This window comes from Chiloscyllium plagiosum, chromosome 6 (assembly GCF_004010195.1).
Source record: "Chiloscyllium plagiosum isolate BGI_BamShark_2017 chromosome 6, ASM401019v2, whole genome shotgun sequence".
Classification (NCBI taxonomy): Eukaryota; Metazoa; Chordata; class Chondrichthyes; order Orectolobiformes; family Hemiscylliidae; genus Chiloscyllium; species Chiloscyllium plagiosum.
Window position 1 is genome coordinate 56,422,266 of NC_057715.1, and position 25,043 is coordinate 56,447,308.

Here is a 25,043-nt window from a genome sequence, read left to right on the forward strand (position 1 = left end):
ATAGTTATTCTTTGAAATGCAGCTAGCAAATTTTTCATACCAAATGGCATGACTTTAAAATGATACAGTCCAGTTGAAGTAATAAAAAACAAAGTTGTCTTTGCTGTTTCGGATAAAGGTACCTACTAGTATCCTCTGAGTAAGTCTAACTAACTTAAAAAAAATAAAAGAAATCGTATAGGAATCAGACTTTGTAACTGCATTGACTTTACGATAGTCTACACATAACCACTGGATACTATCTGACTTTGACACTATTACTTTGGGTGAGCTCCAGTCACTGCAACTCACTTCAATTATGTCAAATTGGAGCATGCACTCAATCTCTTTTTGAACCTGTGCCAACTTTAGAGGGTTAAGTCTATAAAGATGTTGTTTTATTGGAAGAGCATTTCCTATATCTACCTTATGCATAATTAGATTAGTACTTCCCAGCTTATTTCCACATAACTCCCCAGATCATTTTGATTTTCCTCTGAAAGGTAACTCAATAATATATCCCAAGTTTTGACAACTTTCTCATTGTCCAATTTAATTTGAAGAATGTCTAATTCAAAATCCTCTGAACTTGGTTCTTCACTCTATGTTGTAACCAGTAACACATTTTTGTTTTGCTTTCCTTCCCTATCAAAATACCTTTTGAGCATATTCACATGACATACCTGTGAGATTTCTTTCTGTCTGGAGTCCTTATCAAATAGTTTACCTTGCTCAATCTCTTTTTGACTTGATAAGGTCCACTAATCCTTGCTTTTAAAGTTTCACCTATCACTGGAAGTAACGCTAATACTTTATTTCCATTTTAAAAATTGCATGTTTTTGATTTCTTGTCTGCTTCCTGTTCATGTTTTGCCTCAACCATTTGATCAAACGTGGTCTCCCATAATTCTACTTCAAATTCCTTATCTGTATTCTTTAATTTCTCCTCCTATGTCAACTGGTGACTTTGTGACCTCGTTACCATAGAGTCAGGAAAAGTCCTAGGATACACTTCCTGTAATACTTCAGTTGCCTGATTTTCCACTGGCTTTTCAACCATAGTAGGCAGCACTCCTAACTGTGACCCAGCTATATTATTATCAAGAACAAATTGAATTCCTGGATCCAAGAGTTCTTCCAGTATTCCTACCACACTTCTCACTGGACACTCTAACCTCACTCTACATAATTAAACACTTGTTGTTTCACTGTGAATTCCTGTTACTTGCGCTTTTTCTGGCAGCAGTCCTTCTGAATTAAATACCTCCTCATCTCACAACATTAAAGATTGGCATGATCTCATATCTCTTAATGCTGTAACCTCTTTACCTCATGCTCCTGGCCTATGCGAGTAAACCGTACCTTCACAAGTAAATGGTTTAAGACGATCAGGCACGTCCTCCTTAACCAACCTGAACAGATTGTACATTCTGGTGTAGCTTTTTAACTTCCACTGTGCTTTCTTTTACCAATTCAACAAAATTCACTGGCTTATCCTTTTTTCCTGCATCTGTCTTCTTAGTGCTTTTTCTGAACCATCAACTCTGTGATTTCATGAGGCCTACTTTATTGCAGTGAAAACACCGAAGCTTTTTAACTTCTCTTTCCTCTTCACAGGTTTCCTTTTTACCCTGTGATACATTATCTTATGATCTTCACCTTCTCGAGTGACAATTTCCCTTTGTAATTTAAAAGAAGTTTTATGATTTACATATCAAAGAACAGAAACCAACACATTCCATTCTAAAAGATGAAAGACTTGATCTAAAATTGTTTAATGTATCATCACATCTCCATGACATGTACTCATTTGGCTATGAATTCTGTGTCTTATGATCTTATTCTCTACAATCACATGAGGAAGAAGCAGCGCTTAGAAAGCTAGTGTTTCCAACTAAACCTGTTGTGTGTGTGATTTTTAACTGTGTCCACCCCAGTCCAACGCCAACACCTCCAAGTCTATCCTTTAAGCAGACTTTCCTAAATGCCAATTTATGAAGTTCAAACTCTCTCTCTCTTTCTTCCTTTCCTCTCTCACTTTCTCCCTTTCTTCTGCTAGGGCCTTCTTCTCCTTTTCTTTTTGTTCTGCTTTCTCCACTGCAAGTAGTCTCATTGTTACAGCTAAACCAAACTCGGAAAATCCTGAACTGAGAGAACTGACCACTCCCCCGCCATAGCCCAGACATTTGGCACCACTGGCTTTACAACCTCTCTTGAAAAAAACCAAGGACAAAATAACTTTGTTAAAGTGATAACATTGTCACATGGCCCCAACCAGCATCCCACAAAAAAAACATAACAAAGCCTTGCATGAAACCTACATAGCCATGCATAACAATGTGGAGCACATTATCAGACTGCTTAGTAATATATCTTGCTGCTTTAATTGCTCAAAGGAGTTTCTATCATACACACCCACGTAGAATCTATACTTGTGGTGGTTTACTATATCCTCTATAACCGTGAAATTACGAGGGTACAAAGGAAGGTCCTGGAATCTGGCTACCAGGAGAAGGGGAGGAGACCATATCCATTGCATGCAACTGAACAGAATGGGAACAACTGCTTTGCAAAACTCAAATTCAGTTGAAATGAACTTCACCGTCCCAAACACTCTGTATCAGAGTCTTGGTCACAAAAACCTTTTTGTCACCATAATTAATTAAGGCCGAAAGCAAAAATTTTCACCAACAACTTTACCTAACAACACATTGAAGATTCAAATTAAAATACAGGAATAATCATCTTGTCCACTGCCTGACTAATATTCCTACATAGTATTACTTCAGTATGGCTGTAGACAACAGTGCAGATCACTAGTCAGGATCTCCTCAAGCAGCTGTAAGCCTTGATGTGTCCAAGACTGGGCTTTATCCCTTTGACATTGGTGGCAGCGGACTCAGCTGAATGCCTAAAAATGAACAGCAAGGGCACTAGTGGAGTGACAGTGGTGGGAGCATGAATCTTATCATCCTGAGAGAAGACCACAGATTTAAGCTTGATGGTGTCATTGCCCTCACGTAGATCCTTTGGGGTGATATTTAAACAAGCTTTATAATTTTTTGGAACACAAATTATTTGACTGCTGTGAGTACTTCGCATGTCCAATAGAGCACTAAATTGTACATTCACAGGGCAACTGTTTTGTGCCTGTTCAGCAATAGGTAAAGATCTCATGACGTTTGACTGCACTTCTGCTACAGCACTGAGGCAATGGAAAGCTTCTGTATGTGTTGCAGCAAACGCTCAGTGGCTAGTATATATCTCATAATGGGTTATTGGGAAGTATTGCCATGGATATCCCAGCACTTCCACAGTCAAAAGGCTTAGTGCCTAGCTCTGAGTAATGCTTTGTGCACAGTGGAGCCAGACTCCTTCATGCTCCTTTCCAGCTAATAGAGGATAACAGGTAGGCCAGTCAATGAACCAAAAATCATGGTGTGCATTTTCATCAGTGTTTTCAATGTGTTCCTAGTACTGGTTCCCTTCAGCAGCACACGTCTGCAACTTCACTCTCTGGAGAGTATGCACACTAGCTGACTTTTCGTGAGTCACCTGCTCCTGCAAGAGAGATCGCTGAATGTACACAACTCTGTGTAAATGTAATTAGATAGTGATGTATCATTGCTGAATAGCTGTGGCTTTGAGGAAGTATGTAGTGGCATATGCACAACTAGCATACCTGGAAGGAACATACAGGGGAGATGTAGTATTGCTGATACTAGGTGTGAATGTCAGGAGATGCTGGTTGCTAAGTGATCGGGCGTGTGCATTAAGCAATATGAGAAGTGGTTGGGAGATGAAGTGTGCAAATGCATTCATTCAATCTGACAAACTGACTGGATTATTATATTTTTTCAGTACTGTTGTCATGTCCTCAGTACCACATTCTGAGCATTAGCCACCCTTACGTGATATCCCATCTCCAGCAGGGCTCAATTTTTGATCTCTTTCTGCTTCCTTCCAAAACTCAATCTCTCCAATCATTTATTATCCCAAGCAGCATCACTAAAGCAGGGAGGTTTTTCCCTTGGCATTGCACACAACCTTATATGTTTCAGTGTTCCAATGTGGATTCTCAGTAGTCTACCTTTTATAAGCATCGTATTTTAAAAGGCAAAGGCTGCATGGAGCACATGGCTTTATCAAAACACTCCTCTCCCTCCTGCATTATATAGGGGATGCCAGTAGCGCTTGGAGCACACATTCAGCCCAGAGTCAATTGTGGCTATGCAAAATCAGAGAAATGTAGAGGGTTCACCAACTTTATGGGTAGTTCCACTTGCAGCTGGCAGGTCACAAACTGTTTCCAGAATTGTCAAAAGTGAAATTTGAGTCTTATATATTTTAATCTTTTTTATAAATCTTGCTTGAAAGTTATTGCAATGAAAACCAAGCAGGTTCCATAACAGATACACCACGTGCTTCTTCATATTACTGCCCAATTGGTGAGGTTTGCAATTTTTCCACATGGATGTGATTTACAAAATGATAAAAAGTCATGCTATTCATGTCCAATGCCAAACAAGTTAAAGTGATGCATCTAGTGTGGGGGTGAAGTCATCAAGCATGCTGTCCACTTTGTGTGCTAGTTTGCTTCTCATTTTCAACTTTCAATCTGGTCAGCAGGACAAATGAAAAAGAAAGTCAAATGTCTCTCTCCTTGTCAGTCCACATGGCCCCAGGTTAAAGATGCAGAGTAACATCGGTAAAGGCAAAATATCCTGGAGTCGTAGTGTCACAAAATCCTACAGGACAGAGACAGGCCCTTCAGCCCAAACTGGTCTGTACCAACCAAAATGTCCATCAATGCTAACCCCATTTATCTGCCCTTGATCCATATCCTTCTACACCTTTCATATCCATGTATTTGTCCAAACGCCTTTTGAATGCTGTTAATGTACCTGCCTCAACCACTTCCACTGGCAACTTATTCCATATATGCATACTACCCTCTGAGTAAAAACGTTGCCCCTCGGGTTCCCTTTTATTCTTTCCCCTCTAACCTTAAACTGATCCCCTCTAGTCCTCAATTCCCTAAGTCTGGGAAAAGGACTGCATGCATTCACCTTATCCATATCTCTCATGACCTTATACGCATCTATAAAATCCTCCCTCAGTCTCCTGAGCTCTAAAGAAAAAAGTCCTAGCTTGTCCAACCTCTTCCTGCAACTCAGACCCTAGAGGCCTGGCAACATCCTTATAAATTTCGTCTGCACACTTTCCAGTTTAATAACATCGTTACTGTGGCAAGGTGACCAAAATGGAACACAATACTTGAAGTGCGGCCTCACCAAATTCCTGTACAACTGAAATATAACTTCCCAACTTCTATATTCAATGCCTTAACTGATGAAGGCCAGTGTGCTAAAAGTCTTCTTCACTGTCCTGTCTACCTATGACTCCACTTTCAGAGAACTGTGTACTTGAATTTCATGGTCTCTTTCCACTATACTCCTTAAGGCCCTATCATTTACCATGAAACTCCTAGCTTGATTAGATTTTCCAAAATGCAAGACCTCATACTTAACTGTATTAAACTCCATTTGCCATTTCTTGGCCTACTTCTCCAGGTGATCCAAGGTCCTGCTGCAATTTCCGATGAATACTGCGTATTTTAGTGTAATTTACAAACTTACTAATCATGCCTTGTACATTCTCACCCAAATTATTGGTAATAGATAACAAACAGCAATGTTCCCAGGCTTTTCTTTGCATTCCTACTTGAATAAGGGCACAACATTCACTATCCTCCAGTTTTCCAGGACTTCACCTGTGACTAATAAAAATGCAAAAATATCAGCCGGGGCCCTGCAATTTGTTCTCTAGCTTCTTACAGGGTTCTTGGATATATGTAGTCAGGACCAGGAGATTTATCCACCTTCATACATTCTAATACACCAAACACCTCTTCAACTGTGATATGGACTGCCCAAGATATCACCACTAACTTCCCCAAGTTCCCAAGTCTTTCTGTCTTTCTCCATGGTAGGCACAGAGGGGAAATATTCATTGAGGACCTCTCCCACCTCTCGTGATTCCACACATGCATATCCACTTTTGTCCTTGAGGGGTCTTATTTTCTTATTCCAGTTATTATTTTTAATATATTTAAAGAACTTCTTTGGATTCATTCTTATCTTCTCAGCCAAGGCTACCTCTTGCTCCCTTTTCACCCTCCTGATTTCCTTTCTCAGTAAACTCCTGTATCCCCTAGATCCCACCTGAACCATGCCTCCTCCTTTTTGTCTGGTCAAAGCTTCAATATCTTTTGTCATCCAGGGTTCCCTATTCCTGCCAATCTTGCCCTTCACCCTCATTGGAACACATGGACCTTGAAGTATAGACATCTCACTTTTAAAGGCCTTTCACTTTCCGGAGGTGCCTTTGCCTTCAAAGAAACTACGCCAATTAACGCCTGCAAGCTCCTGTCTAATTCCATCAAAATTTGCCTTGCCCCAATTTAGAACTTGAACCTGTGGACCAGTTTTGTCCCTCTACATAAGAATTAAAAAATTAATAGAACTATGGTTACTGGTCCCAAAGTGCTCCTGCACTGTCACCTCAGTCACCTGTCCTGCCCTAATTTCCAGGAGTAGGTTGAGTTTTGCCCCTCCTGAGTAGGACCCTCCACGTACTGCTTGAGAAAACTTTCTTGAACACACTTGACAAATTCCATCCCATCTAAGCCCTTAACGCTCTGGCAAGCCCAGTCTATGTTCAGAAATTTAAAATCCATTACTATGACAACCCTATTGCTCCTGTAAGTCTGCCAAATCTCTCTGCACATTTGTTCCTCTAATTTCCATTAACATTTGGCGGCCTATAGTACAACCTTAATAATGTCACCATCCCCTTCTTATTTCTTAGCTCCACCCACAAAACCTCAGTGGATGATCCTTAAGTTATTTCATCTCTGAGTACTGCTATGATACTCATGTTAATCGAAAGTGCAATTCCCCCTCCTCTCTTTCCACCACTTCTGTTCTGGGTAAAGCAGCTGTGTCCTGGCACATTAAGCTGCCAGTCCTGTCCCTTCCTTAGGCATGTTTCTGTAATGTCTTAAATTTCCCAGTCCCATGTACCAAGCCATGCCCTGAATTCATTTGCCTTACCAGCCAGCATTGAAATAGATTTAATTTAATCCAACAAGCATTCCCCACTCCCCAACCTGTCAACTTGTCATTTCTGATTACTGTATCTCCTTCCAGCCTTGGGGTTGCCTCTCTGCTGTTGAGGATCCCACCCCCTGCCAATCTAGTTTAAACCCTTCCTTGTAGCACTAGCAAACCCAGCCGCCAAGATATTGATTTCCCCTTCCAGTTCAGGTGCAAACAGTCCCTCTTGATCAGGTCACCTCTGCCCCAGAAAAGATCCCAATGATCTAAAAATCTGAATCTCTGCTCCCTGCACCAATTCTTTAGCCACTTATTCATCTGCCATGTCCTCCTGTTCTTATCCTCACTAGCACATGGCACTGAAGTAAATCTGGAAATTATCACCGTCGAGGTGTTGGTTTTAAATGTTTTTCCTCGCTCTCTACGATCACTTCCTATTTCTACCTATGTCATTTGCGCCAACGTGCACAATGGCATCTGGCTGCTCACACTCCCCTTTGAGAACGCTCCGCAGCAGAGATCTGAAATAAAAATAAAAAGTATTGGAGAAACTCATCAGGTCTGACAGCATCTGTAGAGAGAGAAGTAGAGTGAAAGATCAGAATAACTCTTCTTCAGAATTGCCAGTTCTGAGCACTTTATGTTTTTCTTTTGAAAGAACTTGGAGGCGGTTTGGCCCACAGGGATGCAGTGTAAAAGCCCACTGTACATGGATACATCCTACCACTCATGAACCAACTCCTGGCCATGGGTGAATAGCTCCACTGCCTTCCAGATACTTCAGGAGAATTAAAAGCTAAGAGAGCAAACTGGTCAAAAATATGAAGTAGTACCCAAAGGTGTACTGATAGAACATAGAACGTTACAGCATAGTACAGGCCCTTCAGCCCTTGATGTTGCGCTGACTGTGAAATCAATCTGAAGCCCATCTAACCTACACTATTCCATTACCATCCATATGTTTATCCAATGAGCATTTAAATGCCCTAAAGTTGGCAAGTTTACTATTGTTGCAGACAGGGCGTCCCACACCCTTATTACTCTCTGAGTAGAGAATCCATCTCTGACATCTATCCTATATCTATCACCCCTCAATTTAAAGTTATGGCCCCTCATGCTAGCCATCACCATCTGAAGAAAAAGGCTCTCACTGTCCACCCTCTCTAATCCTCTGTTCATCTTCTATGTCTCTATTAGGTCAGCTCTCAACCCTCTTCTCTCTAAGTCCCTCAACCTTTCCTCATAAGACCCTCCCTCCATACCAGGCAACATCCTGGTAAATCTCCTCTGCACCCTTTCCAATGCTTCCACATCCTTCCTATAATGCAGCGATCAGAACTGTATGCAATACGTCAAGTGAGTTTTGTGCAGTTGCAACATGTTTAAACATGTCACCTTTCTAGCAATTCCCGCAACCAGGGGAGTGCCAAACGTGGTGTTTTGAATTCCTTTAAACTAACTAGAGAGAATAGGGGAGGTGTGGTGAGGGGGGGTGGTGTGGTGAGGGGGGGTGGAGTGGGGGTGTTGCTGTCTACAGCAGGACACTGCCCTGGGTCTCAAAAGATTTTGTCCAAACTTGTGGCCTGAAGAGATCATCCCTGTTTATTGCAGACTGCCAAAACAGTAGTCCTACAGCACAGGTACTGCAGTTTATGGTATAAGGGACCATTGCACCCCACAATTCAGCTACCACCCATTTCAAATCACATTGCCTGTGACTAGTAAAGTACTAACCCACCACAGCCCATCTACTTCAAGAGCTGCTTGGCATTTAGAGTCACGATCAACAAGTGGACAAAATCCATGACACCAGATGTAGAAATGAAACAATACGAAGACAGAAGGTGCCAGTTCTTTGATTGTGAAGCTGTGTTTCAGCACCATGTGCATGAATCGGATAAACAAACTGCAGCTGGTCGACAATGCATGTTGATACAGGTAGTTCTCGCATAACGCGCTTTCTGACAGCGTGATTTGCTTATAATATCACTGATGAATTAAAACAATGGAAGTTTCGAGATCACATACCTCTGTTTGCAATAGCACGATTCCAGCAGTGATTGTTTCACATGTTTCGTTCTGCGCATGCGCCAATGTCCGTGACAAACTGTGCGTCATTCTGCGCATGCGCTGATGTCAGCATCGGTCTTCATGCTGTTCTGCACCTGTGTCAGTGTCAGCTGCCAACACAGCAGCGCAGTAGTAGTTTGGCGCACTGACCTTTACACCGCTGAGGCCAAACGCCAGCTCGCAGATACCTCCTCCTACCGTCCCCTTGACCATGACCCCACCCCCCACCACCAAACCATCATCTCCCAGACCATCCATAACCTCATCACCTCAGGGGACCTCCCATCCACCGCCTCCAACCTCATAGTCCCACAACCCCGAACCGCCCGTTTCTACCTCCTGCCCAAAATCCACAAACCTGACTGCCCCGGACGACCCATCGTCTCAGCCTGCTCCTGCCCAACCGAACTCATCTCCTCCTACCTCGACACGGTCCTGTCCCCATTAGTCCAAGAACTCCCCACCTACGTTCGTGACACCACCCACGCCCTCCACCTCCTCCAGGATTCCCGCTTCCCCGGTCCCCAACGCCTCATCTTCACCATGGACATCCAGTCCCTGTACACCTCCATCCCCCATCACGAAGGACTCAAAGCACTCCGCTTCTGCCTTTCCCGCCGTACCACCCAGTACCCTTCCACCGACACCCTCCTTCGACTGACCGAACTGGTCCTCACCCTGAACAACTTTTCTTTCCAATCCTCCCACTTTCTCCAAACAAAAGGAGTAGCCATGGGCACCCGCATAGGCCGCAGCTATGCCTGCCTCTTTGTAGGGTATGTGGAACAATCCATCTTCCGCAAATACACTGGCCCCACCCCCCATCTCTTCCTTCGCTACATTGATGACTGTATCGGCGCTACCTCGTGCTCCCACGAGGAGGTTGAACAGTTCATCCACTACACTAACACCTTCCACCCAGACCTCAAATTCACCTGGACAGTCTCGGACTCCTCCCCCCCCTTCCTAGACCTTTCTGTTTCTATCTCAGGCGACCGAATCAACACGGACATCTACTACAAACCTACCGACTCCCACAGCTACCTGGACTACACCTCCTCCCATCCTGCCCCCTGTAAAAACGCCATCCCATTCTCCCAATTCCTTCGTCTCCGCCGCATCTGCTCCCAGGAGGACCAGTTCAAAATACGCACAGAACAGCACAGCAGGTCAGGCAGCATCTAGGGAACAGAAGATTCGACGTTTCGGGCACATGCCCTTCTTCAGGAATGAGCAGAGAGTGTTCAGTAGGAGAAGATAAAAGGTAGGGAGGAGGGACTTGGAGGAGGGGCGTTGGAAATGTGATAGGTGGAAAGAGGTCAAGGTGAGGGTGATAGGTCGGGGTAGGATGGAGGCGGAGAGGTCAAGAAGAAGACTGCAGGTCAGGAAGGCGGTGCCGGGCTGGAAGGATCCGGCTGAGCCAAGGTGGGGGGAGGGGGGATGAAGAAACTGGTGAAGTCCAAGTTCATCCCCTGCGGTTGGAGGGTTCCCAGTCGGAAGATAAGACGCTCCTCCTCCGACCGTCTGGTTGTTGTGGTTTGGCGGTGGATGAGTCCAATGAGGCCATCTGTGTTGTACGTATTTTGAACTGGTCCTCCTGGGAGCAGATGCGGCGGGCCGCCTTCCTGACCTGCAGTCTTCTTGTTGACCTCTCCGCCTCCATCCTACTCCGACCTATCACCCTCACCTTGACCTTTTTCCACCTATCACATTTCCAACGCCCCTCCTCCAAGTCCCTCCTCCCTACCTTTTATCTTCTCCTGCTGAACACTCTCTGCTCATTCCTGAAGAAGGGCCTGTGCCCGAAACGTCGAATCTCCTGTTCCCTGGATGCTGCCTGACCTGCTGTGCTGTTCCAGCAATAAAGTTTCAGCTTTCTGTAAGAGGTACTGTACAGACAGCAGCTTCCTGGAAAGGTACAATACTCCTAGATTATCCCTTTTTTTTTGGAAAAAAATGGAGGGGCATAGTGACAAGAATGTTAGCAAGAAGCATCCTGGTGATAAAATTGGGGTGGTGAATGCAAAAGAAAGGCTATAATAGCAGAAGTGAAGCTAGATATTATAAAGCGTTCTGACCATAAAGAAAGAATATGTGATATAGCTCGCTGAACAAGAATGAGAGAGACTACCTAACTCACCATGATGACCATCTGCCCCGCCTTAATAATATTTTTAAAACGTACTGTGTTAAATTCACTATTTGTTTTGTTTATAAATATGATTTATGCCTTCATTGAGGCTGTGCTATTCTTTGTGTTAGACTTTTGGGTGATTTTTGAGTGATTATGAGTAATTTTTTTTGCTGGTCTGTCCCAACCCCATTTTTCCACAGGCCTCATTATTTATATTCAGCAATTTTCTATTAAGCAAGGTTTTTCTAGAACGCAACAATAGCATTATAGAAGAACTACCTGTAGTTGGGACCAACATGGAATGTAATAGGTTAAACATTTACATACCAGGCTCATGAGAGCAGATCGTTGAAAGTAAAACATCTGTTAGGAGAAGCATTCGGAAGAAATATATGAGGAATATATAGGCTTTCTGTATGGAAATCACTGTGTTTAAAAATAGAAATTCTGCAAGTGTTCGCTTTATTTGCCTCAACTCAAATAGGGACAACTAACCCTCTAACACTGGTCCACTGCAAAAGCAAAAGATGTGTTCTATGAGGATCTTGACATTAGTATCAGAAAATTTCTATGTTACAACATCATCACCTATTGGAGGATTTCAACTGGAGGGTATGGAGCATGACACATGGTTCTCCTGCTTCATACATGATGGCCTGGGAAAGATAAATGAAAATGGATAGAGACTACTTGAGCTTTACTGCTATCATGAGCTTTATGTAACTGATACATTATTTCATAACTATTCATACCACAGCATCTTTTAGAGACATCTAAGATCAGGCCATTGGCACCAGCAGGATCTGACTCTTTCAATCGCACTGTCAACATACACAGCTATCTGACTGTGCTGTGATACAAATCACCCCTTTGTATACACTAGGTTGAGAATGCAAGCCTTGAAACGTTTTCATTCAGAGTAGAAAAGCTGTCTTGTATCAATGTCAATATTACTGCCTACTCAGATTTAAACTAACAGCAACTCAGTTGAAAAGATTCTCCCCGGTTTTCACATAGAGTGCAGAACACATTTTGAGAAACCATCTATAGTACCAGTACTCTCAATACATGGGAAACATGAATGGAAAATTCTGAATGGTTTGAGGCTAACATCGCTGCGATAGAACCTTTCTTTCTACACAACATATGGACTGTCACCAGGTAGATCGAATAAAACAAAGTGGACAGGAAAAGCAATTATAAAATAACAGCAAAATTTGGAGGAAACTTTTAACAGATGTGGGACACCTGTATCATCATAGTGAACTGAACGTTAGTATATGGAGAAACTATCATTACATTTTAGGAAACATATAATCAACATAGCGTACATAATCACTTCATTAAGATGTATGACATAAATAAAGATCAGATGTATGAAAGAACATACTGTAAGAAACCTAACACATAGACTGCCTCCATATCAATCTAAACTGAGAACTCTTCTTCACCTATAGTTGCTGAAATAAATAGTTGAGAACAGTATAGCATTATACATCAGAGAAAACATGCATATATGTAGGTAGTAGATCTCATTATATAATTAGATAATAGAAACAATTTTAATTTTACCCAGTTGATGGATATCCAGTGCAGGGTCAATTAAGCAAGATTCTTACCCACCAGTAAGAGATTTAATCAGATCTTCTGATGATGTTGCAGGGATAGCTACCTGAAGCTGTCAGGATATTTGTCACTTTAGGTATTAATGGCACCATTGGACAAAGGTATCTTCTTTGTAGGGGCCGCAGTACTCCTCCATCCCCACAAGAAACCCTAGGCTTCTTTGTTCAACTCAAAGGTCATCAAAGGAGAGTTGGACGGTTTCTTCTAAGATATCTCATATCTTGAATAGTGGGAATACAGAAGAGAAACAAATTGAACTCCTGAGAGCTATTGCGTTTCTTGCTTTTATCCCAGAGAAAGAGAAAAAGCCTCAAAATCCTATAAAGTATAGGGGAACACCTGGATGGAAATAAGAATGTAAATGGAGAGTATGCTGTTGAGGTTTCAGGTTTAAAACATAAGTGTTTACAAAATGTATGTAAAATTAAGTTAACTATACTTGCTTTGCTTAACTTTTGTACAGTAAGTTTTTGTTTAAATGTGAAATCTTCTAGTTTCTTTCTTTTAGTTAGTAACCAAGTTTGATTTTTTTTTAAAACAGGTAACCCATTTCACCAAAACTGTAACACAAATTCCACTCTCCAGATGCTGCCTCAAAGTGTTTCCAGCATTTTCTAGGATCTTCATAGGTCTGACCACACAGCTCCTTCAGTTCTCCTGGCAATCCTCCAACAACACACTGCTGTCAAACTATTAGATATCTCTGCAAGCCACAGGCCCAGTGTCTTGTGTTTCAGTCAAGCCTGCTGTAAATCATTCAATTTCCTTTTGGTCTGGATTAATGGATAACCTATGCTGACCCAGCCGAGTCATCCTCTGATCGTGTACAAACAAGCTAATATCCCATGAACCTGAATTCAGAGGACAACTTGAACAATAGGAATGAGGTCAAGGAGTAGAGCTAATACCATAGATGGATCCAAGAATGTAAAATGATCAGAAAAGGGCAGTCAGTAGCTTTAGGCATCTTGAGAAGTCAATGGTAAAGTCAACGGGCCATCCAATGCCAGAAATAATTATATTTAAAATGTATCTTAATATTGAGTATTAAAGTGTTACTTTGAAAATTAAAAGCCAATATTCAAAGTTCAATAATTTCTTCAACACCTTTTTGAATAAGATAAATGCAAACCTTCCTCCACAGGTACCCAACGATTGCACAATCAGCAGGACAGATATTTTCAGAAAGCTAAGAAAAACATGTGACAACATTTTAGAAGTGTTGAACACAGGAACTTAAAACTATGAAAGTCAAGTTGGGTTGGGAGATAATTGGATCAAAGTGGTCTAAAACTGAAGGAGGGAGGAAAACATTAGGAGAAGGTGATAATGAGAAAAGGGAAAAAGCAGGGAATGGATAGGTATCAATGTAAGGAAGTATTAGATGTTACAGGAAACAGGTTCATGAAGGGAATAGAGCTTTGGAAAGGTGGCAGAACATCCAGAAATACAGAAAGTCTCAGTCAGTCAATGTTGTATGTCTTAACATCACTCATTAAAAAAAACAAAGTTTGTCTGTCACAGATTTCATGTTCTGTGGTCTGCACGTTCAAGTATTTTCCTCAGCAATGTTAGGATCAGAACATGTCCTTTCCCAATCCTACTTAAACTCTCAGTCCTGAAGTCCTATGATCCCCAGCTCCTGTTTTCACATCTATTCCTACTTTTAAAGTACACAGGGTCTGTTGACATCACCAGGACTTCAGCTGACTCCTCTTCATCTCATTCCCATTTTCTGCTCACATTGAAGCGTTTATATGTCTCCAGCAACTACTCGCATTGACCAATATCTGCCACAAGATGGTACCCAATCAATTGAAAACCAGGCAGCTAGTGAGTATTATCTTTTTTACATTTATATTGGCTGTATGTTACTTTCTTTAACATTTTAAATGTATTTTGTTTTAAAGATTCCAGTTTGTTTTATTAATGAATGTAAGTACTTAGATATGTTAAGCATTTCAACTTAAGGTTTTAGTTTTCTTTTTTGAGGCAAGTCCTAAAATACCTAAACATGTTATTTCTTTTATATTTAATGATTTCTTTTCAGCTTTTCTTCAGCTAAAAAGTGCATAGCACCGCGCATGTACAGTACAGTATTTCAATGTGTGCACTGGGTTTTCCAAGTTAGGAATGTCTGACGGTGCCTAATCCCAGTTTTAACATTGATTCCTATGGGAATTTAGACTTCATTTAAACTAATTCACTTGAAGTTGAAATTTGCAGGAATCCAACAACAACTGAAATGAAGACATGTGCCTTTTAGTGGGAGAAGAACAGGTGACAAAAAAAGTAAAAGTACAATTAAATCAAATATTACAGTTTTAGATACTTAAAATTAAGAGTACAATATAATTTTAAAAAGCTCATCTGCAGTTCAGAGAAATGCATTGTCAGGCTAGTGTAAACAGACTTTACTTTTGGTCTGGGTTATACTGACAACAAAGCATGTAAGGTTAACACCGGGACCCAAACCGAGTATTTCATTCTTAGGACTGACATCCTTTATCTTGAGAAGAACAAACAATGGAAAATTAAGAAGATTCCATGTGAAGAAAGTACTATTTCTGAAAACTATTTAATTTTGCCTTATGCTGAAAAAAGAAGCCATTTTATTGGCATCTAGTAAAAGTAAGTTGCTGGAAGCCACTTTTGCTTCTCATACACTTTTTTTCTTCACTTCATAGTGACACATGTGTTAAACAATCACATAAAATTATTTTTATAAGTTTGGTTTTCCAAAACACTTGGTGTACTTACATTTGAAAGAGCTTTCACTAAACTTCCACTACCATCCATAGCATTAAGAAATTCTCTATAAAACTTCATTTTGATCTTGTTATTTCGTATCGTTAGCACTCCAATATCTTTAAAAGTGAAATGCACATTACGGTTACTGGCAATGTAACGATACATGATCTGCAGAGTCTCTTTGACACATCCTTCAACTGTATCCCGATCATACGGGCTCTCCAGAGCCAGGAATGTAAAATTTAGTTCAACAATAGGTATGTCACCTACAGAAAAATAAATGAAAAAAGGAACCTATAAAATTTGGACAAATCTTAGATAAGAGAAATTCACTGATAGATTTATTTGATATTTGTGACCTCTAATCACAAATTTTACCACCAATATTGTCAAACAATATACTAGATGATAAGTTGAGACTGTAAACAGGTTACAGGTTTAAAACATTTTTTAAAAAGATTTTGCATTGCTTTACATAAGAATACTAAGGTGCTTTTGTTTGCTCTTCACAGTTTTCACTGACACCTATTTAAGGTTGCACACATACATATTAATGACTTGGCTAAGTTAACCCTCATTATCCCCAGAAATCATACATTGTGTCACATAGTTTATGGTCAAAGTATGCATTTGAAGAAATTAAGTTACCTCAATCTAGTATAGGAAAAAAAGACAAAATTAATAGAACAGAAAAAAATTTAGAAATAATTACAGTAAAAAATCAACTTTACCCCTTTTTAGCCCTTTCACAACTTGATCAAAATTAGTGTTAAAATTTGTATTAAAATTACCAACCCCTGATAGTGAACCATAGATCTGGAAATCTGTGATATACAGCAAAATATTTAGGAGAAAGTGAGGACTGCAGATGCTGGAGATCAGAGTCGAAGAGTGTGGTGCTGGAAAAGCACAGCCAATCAAGCAGCAAGCAAGGAGAATTGACATTTTGAGCACAAGTCCTTCTTCAGGAATGAGGCTTGTGGCCCAAGGAGTCTGAGACATAAAAGGGAGGGGTGTGGTGATGGGGGAGGGTGAAGGTAGCTGAGAATGCAATAGGTAAATGAAGGTGGGGGTGAACGTGATAGGTCGAAGAGGAGGGTGGAGTGGATAGATGGCAAGGAGGATGGACAGGTAGCACAGTTCAAGAGGGTGCTGCCAAGTCGGAAGGCTGGATTGGGATAAGATGGGGGGAAGAGAATGAGGAAACTGGTGAAATCGACATTGATCCTGTGTGGTTGGAGGGTCCTAAGGACCAAAGATGATGCCTTCTTCCTCCAGGCATCAGGTGGTTAAGGTTTGGTGGTGGAGGACGCCCAGGACTTGCATGTCCTTGGAGGGGTGGGAGGAGGAGTTAAAGTGTTTGGCCACAAGGCAGTGAGGTTGTTTAGTGCATGTGTCCCAGAGATGTTCTCTGAAATGTTTTGTAAGTTGGCGTCCTGTCTCCCCAATATACAGGAGACCACATCAGGAACAATGGACACAGTAGATGACATTTGTAGAAGTACAGGTAAATCTCTGTCAGATGTGGAAGAATCCTTTGGGGCCTTGGACGGAGATAAGGGGGTAAGTGTGGGCACAGGTTTTGCACTTCTTGCAGTGGCAGGGGAAGGTGCCAGGAGTGGAGGGTGAGTTGGTGGGGGACGCAGACCTAACAAGGAAGTCGTGGGGGGAATGGTCTCATTGGAACATAGATAAGGGTGGGGAGGGAAACAAATCCCTGGTGGCGGGGAGGTTTGTTTGTAGGTGGTGGAAATGGCGGAGGATGATGAAGTGTGTCTGGAGGTTGATGGGGTGGAAGGTGAGGACCGGGAGAGTTCTGTCCTTGTTGTGATTGGAGGGGTGTGGGGTTCAAAGGCGAAGGTATGGAAAGTAGAGGAGATGTGCTGGAGAGTATCATCGACCACATGGGAGGGGGAAAAGCGGTCTTTGAAGAAGGACGCCATCTGGGATGTTCTAAGGTGCAATTGATCCTCCTGGGAGCAGATGTGGCGGAGGCAGAGGAATTGGGAGTGTTTTTACAGGAGGCAGGGTGGGAGGAGGTGTAGTCCAGGATGCTTGAAACGTCAATTCTCCTGCTCATCGGCTGTGCTTTTCCAGCACCACACTCTTCGAGTAAGATATTCCGCTCTAACAAACATATAAAAGAACTCAGTGACTTTATAACTAAAATTAACATCTTTCATTTTAAATTCTGAACACAGAAACTATTGAGCAATGCCGCATGAAAATATATTGATTTTTGGTGTTGAAGCTGTCAGCATTAATTTGAAAGGTATACAAAACAAACTTGTATGATGCCATAGTTACTTATCCTGTCATTTGTAACTTATATTGCCACTCTTAAGAAATGTGTAAATAATATTGCTGCACAAAAGGAGCCTTCATGTTGTCATGAAAAAGACAGAATTATGTACTTACTGAAAATAGTAGTTACTGCACAGAAACAGCCATTTAGCCCAAATATTCAGTGCAGTATATATGTTAATACAAACCTTCTGCAATACATCTTCACGTTATCTTCCATTCCTTTTTACCTTATGCGTGATCTAGTTCCCTCTTAAAAGAATCTGCACTTCCTCACACACATACCTCCCCCTCACACACACCCCCCCCCCCGCAATGTTCCGCCTTCTCAATTTAAAGATTTTGCAAAAATTATATTGTATAATTAATCATATGTTTTAATAATTCTAACGTATATATTATTTGGCATACATTTGTTCACTATAAAATTAGACAACTTGTTACCTGATACGTGTTGTTTTGTGTAGGATAATCCATGGATCTGTACCAATTTTTCAGACATCACAAATACTGGCCTCTGAAGTAAAATTAATTTATGGCCGACATCCAGCTTTTGCTGTGAAAATGTAAAGGTCCCCAAGCCTAATATATGTACTCCCTGAAATAAACGATATAAAAGAAATGTATACTCTTAACCGCGATTTTGTTACTGAGCGCAAATACATTATTTTCATTCAAATATTGTTAAAGTTCCGTCGCTTTCTGATGCGTTATGATTTGGAAAGTTATTCGCGCCTTATACCATAACTTTTACTTAAATATTTGCAAATTTTACTTTAGCCAACAATAAGTGTTTATACCGGAAGGAAACATAAGCCAACGTACTGTAAGTTTTCCGTATAAATTATTCTGACTAGCAATGAAAACAGAATATATTGCCTTTTCAAAGATGTAATTTTAGCGCCTGGCTAGTGTTTCCGTTCATTAACAAGTTTACTCCGCGACTTCGGTGTTTGTTTTTTTACAGGCAGGGTACTCTTTACCTTCTGGAGGGACATGTGCCGATCCACAAAAGCAGAAACATTTGCCCATATGTTGACAATGTCTGGTGAGAAAACAAGGGGTGAAAATAACCAGTAAAACAAGTTCACAGGTGAAGACAGTTGAAGCTCCTAGAATTCGGCCGACCCATAATATCATGAATACTAAAGTATTATGAACACTAGATAAACTCCCCGATTATGCCTCACTCGCTCCAGAAAGATAAATTAATTCGTTTCAAAGGCAACAATTAATGGTCGTACAACAGATGTCAGTAAAAATAGGAGTCAGGGACTGAGCGACTAATCATTTCAATTAAGTATTATTGAGCAGATTTTTACCGTCATCCGTCAGGTTGGAGAGTGTTAGGAAGTAGTTTCTACCGATTTCCTCGATGGCGTACTGTACGGTGTCCAACATTGCTGCTTGATTGATGTGATATTGCCCCAAAGTCACTGCTTTCTCCCACTCCCTGGGCAGAGACTTACTGCAGCGCCGTTGCTAAGACGCGACCGGCGACCTTTCACCCCGACTCGGTTACCTAGTGTGACGTCATCCGTGTCAGCGGCAGGCCGCGCGGGGGCGGAACTCTCACGCGCGGCAGTGGAACGCTCCGGGACTTTGAGTCGCGTGCCGCGCCCATCTTACCCTTTGAATTTGCCGCCACCACCATTGACGGGCCGTCATCACAACATCAACCAATAAAGACTCTTCGATAAGCTGGTCATATAGACAGGCAAGGGTCTTCGGGACCACAAGAAAAAAAGAGACTATTTATGTCCTGGAGGGCTTTCCCCGAGCTGTTTTCTCAGCGTCCGAGGCCAAGCCAGTCTATTCTCATTTAAAACAAAATTAAAGAATTGCAGATGCTGGAAATCAGAAACAAAAACAAAAATTATTGGAAAAACCCAGGCAGCATCTATGGAGAGAAATCAGAATTGACGACGTTTTGGGTCCAATCACTGTTTCAGTTTATGCTCTTCTTTCGGACTAGTGCATATCGTGCCGTTATTAAGAGTGGTTATTTCTATTGCCCGAGCATTAGCTGATAGTGCACCTGCCTCAGCTCTTATCCTGCTGAGATCCAGTCCCATTTACCAGCACTTGACCCAGATTCCTCTAAACCCTTCATATTCATACACCCAGCCAGGCGGCACAGTGGTTAGCACTGCTGCCTCACAGCGCCAGAGACCCGGGTTCAATTTCCGTCTCAGGAGTTTGCATATTCTCCCCGTGTCTGTGTGGGTTTCCTCCGGGTGCTCCGGTTTTCTCCCATCATCCAAAGTTGGCCATGCTAAATTATCCGTAGTGCTAGGTAAGGGGTAAATGGAGGGGTATGGGTGGGTTGCGCTTCGCCGGGTCGGTGTGGATGTGTTGGGTCGAAGGGCCTGTTTCCACACTGTAAAGTAATATGCTTTTAATAGCTGTAGGCTTGAAGTTGCACTTTTCTACAGCCTCTCATTTTCCATCTTCAATAAGTGGGAGATCTCCAGAGTTCTGTTGCCCAGTCACATATTTTCACAAAGTACCATTCACCCAACACTGGCAATGATGGCTCCCAGTTAAGAAATACGTCAATGTTCAAGTTATCAGCCTGTTTTCCTTGAATCTACTCCAGATCTCCTTCCCTTCACTTTAAAATTATGCACCCACATTACTGACTCTTTAACAAATAGGAACAGCTGCATTCTACCCAAGCCTGGTTAGTCTCCACATGGAGTACTGTGAACTGAGCTGATCACCCCACCTTAGAAAGGATATACTGGCCTTGGAGGGAGTACAATACAAGTTTCTAAGAATGAACCTGGACTGCAGGGGTTAGGTTATGAGATCATACAAATTAGGCCTTTTTTTCTCTAGAATTCTTCAAAATAAAGATTTACAAGGTTATTGCCAGGGTTGGAGGATTTGAGCTATAGGGAGAGGCTGAATAGGCTGCGGCTGTTATCCCAGATCATCGGGGACTGAGGGGTGACCTTATAGAGGTTTATAAAATCATAAAGGGCATGAATAGGGTAAATGGACAGAGTCTTTCCCCTAGGGTGGGGAGTCCAGAACTGGAGGGCATAGGTTTAAATAGGCTGCGGCTGTTATCCCAGATCATCGGGGACTGAGGGGTGACCTTATAGAGGTTTATAAAATCATAAAGGGCATGAATAGGGTAAATGGACAGGGTCTTTCCCCTAGGGTGGAGAGTCCAGAACTGGAGGGCATAGGTTTAGGGTGAGAAGGGAAAGATTTAAAAGGGAGCTAAGGAGCAACCTTTTCACACAAAGGGTGGTGCTTAAATGGAATGAGCTGCCAGAGGAAGTGGTGGAGGCTGATATAACATTTAAAAGGCATCTGGATAGGTATATGAATAGGAAGGGTTTAGAGGGATCTGGGTCAAGTGCTGGCAAATGGGACTAGATTAATTTAGGATATCTGGTCAGTATGGACAAGTTGGACTGAAGGGTCTGTTTCTGTGCTGTACATCTCTATAACTCAATATTAATAGAAAAGAAAGGGTAGATAAAAACAAACAATTTCTATTATTTGAAGATTCCACAGCTAGGAGGCATTGTCTGAGGATTAGGGTGAGACAATTCAGGAGAGATGTTAGGAAGCACCTCTACACACAAAAGACTGGATATTCTCCTTAGTTCCCTCATCTAAATCATTAATATATGTTATAATTAACTGGGATACAAACACTGATGCCTATGGTACCCCATTAATCACTGCCTATCATTCAGCAAAATTTATTGCTATTCATCGCTTCCTGTCTGCCAATCAGTTATGTATCCATGTGTGTTCATATAAAAAAAGGTTGCACTTATCCAAGGAACACTAAGTTAGTATGCATTTAAAATAAATAAAGACAAATGGGAGGGTGGCCTTTACTAAAAGGGGACTGCAGTACAAATATAAAAAATTACTGTCAAAACTGTAGAGGACTCTGATGACACCAAACCTGCAGTACTGTGCACAGTTTTGGCCTCCATTTTTAGGGAAGGATATCCTGCCTTGGAATTGGTATGGTGAAGGTTCTGTAGATTGGTTCCATGGTTCATACATTTGTGTTTTGACAAGATGCTGAGGAAATGGAAGAGAAGGCATTGTGATAATGTCAGAGGACAAGTAATGCAGAGTTCAAGACTAATGCTTTCAGTACACAATGATGTGGCTTCCTACTACCAATGTGATATGGCCTCAATGATTTCCAATAAGTTAACCCACTTAGCAGATACCATGAAGAATGGGTTCTTGTTAAGGCAGATATCATGACATTTGTTAAGGGTTTATGTACAGGTTATCCTCATTTAAAGTTGGGGCTGCATTTCTGAAAATTGCAACATTAAAACTTTACGGGGAATGTTGATTCTCATAGGAATTAACACAAAAGCAGGAGTTAGCTCACGCAGTTTTCCTAAGCAAAAAGAAACTTAAAATATTATACCTGTACACCAAGTTGAAATATAGTATTTTAAATAATTATATTTCTAGAATTGGTAAAAAAAATTGGTTAAATTAAAATAACTTTTAAAATGTCTCCATAGAATAAAAGATCTCATTGAAAATGACATCAACACTGGGACTCTATGACAGTTCCTGACAGCAGATCTTATTCTAATATTTCTTATAGCCATTCCATGCTTTTATACCTAAATTCTAAGTCTGTAAAAATTACTAATAATGTTCTTTTAAATCTACCTATAGGTCTGAAGATCCTACAAACAAACAGAATGGCGATTCCCTTGGTGGTTGGAGATGGTGGCAGACATATCTCCTAAGGTGGTGAGGTGTGGTGGCAGGGGCAATGGCAGCAACAGCAGGGACCTTCTCCTGGCATTTGGTGTTGGTGGCAGCAATAGCGCCAAAGGCACCTCCAGCAATCAGAGCAATGGCAGCAGTGGATTTTTTCAAGATGGCGGCACAGGCAAGGTGACATCTCAGTGGAGGACAACAGGAGCAGACTTCTTGGTGAGATGGCAGTGGATGTCCTGTCTGGCAGGGGAGCCAGGGATTCCTGTTTGCAGCTGGTCCAGAGAAGGGAGTCCAAGCTTTGATGAGGCTGCGACTGTCGTGGTATGCTCAGAGCCAGGGCTCCTGGCATCATTGAGGCAGCAGCAGAGGACCCAGCATCAGTGGCAGCGAGGTGGGCCCACAGTGGAGCAATGACACTTAATGAATGGCAACGCCAATTCTGGTGGGTCTGGTGTACACGGCAGCAAGGCAGTGGAGGATGTTCAGGGCTCTGCACTCTCTTTCAGTTTTATCTTTTATGCTTTTCATTCTTGAAACTATTCAAAATGGTTCTGAATTCATTGTATTTTACTATATTATTCACTGTAAAAAGCAGACAATAAATAAATCACCATCAAATGGAACATTTCACATAGTACCAGAGCTGAAAAATGTCTTGCTGGAAAAAGGCAGCATCAGCCTGAACCATCGATTCTCCTTTGATGCTGCCTGACCTGCTGCGCTTTTCGAGCAACACATTTTTCAGCTCTGATCTCCAGCATCTGCGGTCCTCACTTTCTCCTACTTATAGTACCACCCAGCGTAGAGGGTTAGAATCCTGTGCTCTGAAGTCACCCATTGTTGTAAGCTGGAAGTTGGCTCCGGAGATCAAAAATGGTTGATGTCCTGCTGACCAAAAGAAGCAGTTCCATCATGGCCAGATTTGTCCTGGAATGGCAGCTGTGGACAGGTTGCAGCTCCAGCAGATGGGTGGGGCTTGATAAGTGGGAAGTCTCTAGTGCAGATCTCAGAGTGGTCATGCACCTCAGGGAGAGGCCACATTTTGGAGAGAAGGAAAAGTTGCACCAAAATGAGTCAGTATTGGGTCAGATAATGTAAATTATGTACTATTGTAAATATATGTAATCTAACAATGCTCAATGAGATTTCTGGTCCAAATATCTTAACATTAAAGGAAAACAACACAAAATGGAGTGACTTTAAATGCAGACCATAAATATAGTTTGCATTCTTTGCTTACCTATAGGGTGTAGGTTTGCTCACTGAGCTGGAGGTTTGATATCCAGACATTTCGTTACCTGGCCAGGTAACATCATCAGTGGCGACCTCCAAGTGAAGCGAAGCTGTTGTCTCCTGCTTTCTATTTATATCTTTCTCCTGGATGGCGTTCCTGGGGTTTGTGGTTATGTCATTTCCTGTTCGTTTTCTGAGGGGTTGGTAGATGGCATCTAGATCTATGTGTTTGTTTATGGTGTTGTGGTTAGTGTGCCAGGCCTCTAGGAATTCTCTGGCATGCCTTTGCTTAGCCTGTCCCAGGATAGACGTGTTGTTGCAGTCGAAATGGTGTTTTTTTTCATCCGTGTGTAAGGCTACGAGGGAGAGAGGGTCGTGTCTTTTTGTGGCTAGCTGGTGTTCGTGTATCCTGATGGCTAACTTTCTTCCTGTTTGTCCTATGTAGTGTTTGTGGCAGTCCTTGCATGGAATTTTGTAGATGACGTTGGTTTTGTCCATGGGATGTACTGGGTCTTTTAAGTTTGTTAGTTTTTGTTTGAGAGTGCAGAGGTCCAAGAACAACGTTGGTCACTGACTTCCAGGCGGAATGCTTTCTATCCACTACCACTCGCTGTCTTCTTTCGGCCAGCCAATTCTGTATCCAGACAGCCAAAAGTCCCTCCTCCCTATCTTTTATCTTAGCCTGCTGGACCAACTTTCCTCATTCCTGAAGAAGGGCTAATGCCCGAAACGTCGATTCTCCTGTTCCCTAGATGCTGCCTGACCTGCTGCGCTTTTCCAGCAACACATTTCTATCTTCCATTTTACCTAGCCAGGTAACAAAACGTCTGGATATCAAACCTACAGCTCAGCAAGCAAACCTACACCCTAAATCTCAACCTGAGCTACAAACCTTGCAATTGCTTACCTATGTTACCGTTACATTATATACAAAGCTGACTGGTTAACTAACAAACTGACTGCTTATCTGACCATATGAGATAAGATCCTTTGTCTTAAAGGTTTAGTGTCTTTCTGAAATCTGTGCAATAATAGATTTTTTCTTTTAAAGAATGAAAACCTGTTCTGATAAATATGTACAAGGATGCACATAGATACAT

The 25,043-nt window shown here is 41.8% G+C and overlaps 1 protein-coding gene across 3 annotated transcripts in view; it reads right to left on the minus strand.

Annotated features, from left to right (window-relative positions):
• LOC122550602 (coiled-coil domain-containing protein 81-like) overlaps nucleotides 1–23,976 on the minus strand; it is a 96,759-nt gene extending 72,783 nt beyond the window's left edge. Inside the window, exons 1-4 of one of the 3 annotated variants that reach the window (XM_043691572.1) lie at nucleotides 23,951–23,976; nucleotides 18,966–19,027; nucleotides 18,427–18,580; nucleotides 15,688–15,944 (exon numbers count right to left, since the gene is read on the minus strand). In XM_043691572.1, the coding sequence (XP_043547507.1) occupies nucleotides 15,688–15,944; nucleotides 18,427–18,580; nucleotides 18,966–18,980 (426 nt within the window). In that variant the 5' untranslated portion in view covers nucleotides 18,981–19,027; nucleotides 23,951–23,976. Of the gene's footprint in view, nucleotides 1–15,687; nucleotides 15,945–18,426; nucleotides 18,581–18,965; nucleotides 19,028–19,304; nucleotides 20,078–23,950 lie in introns of those variants that run through there. The other 2 variants (XM_043691571.1, XM_043691570.1) reach the window with 2 other exon arrangements.
• Between the last annotated feature and the right edge of the window lie 1,067 nt (nucleotides 23,977–25,043).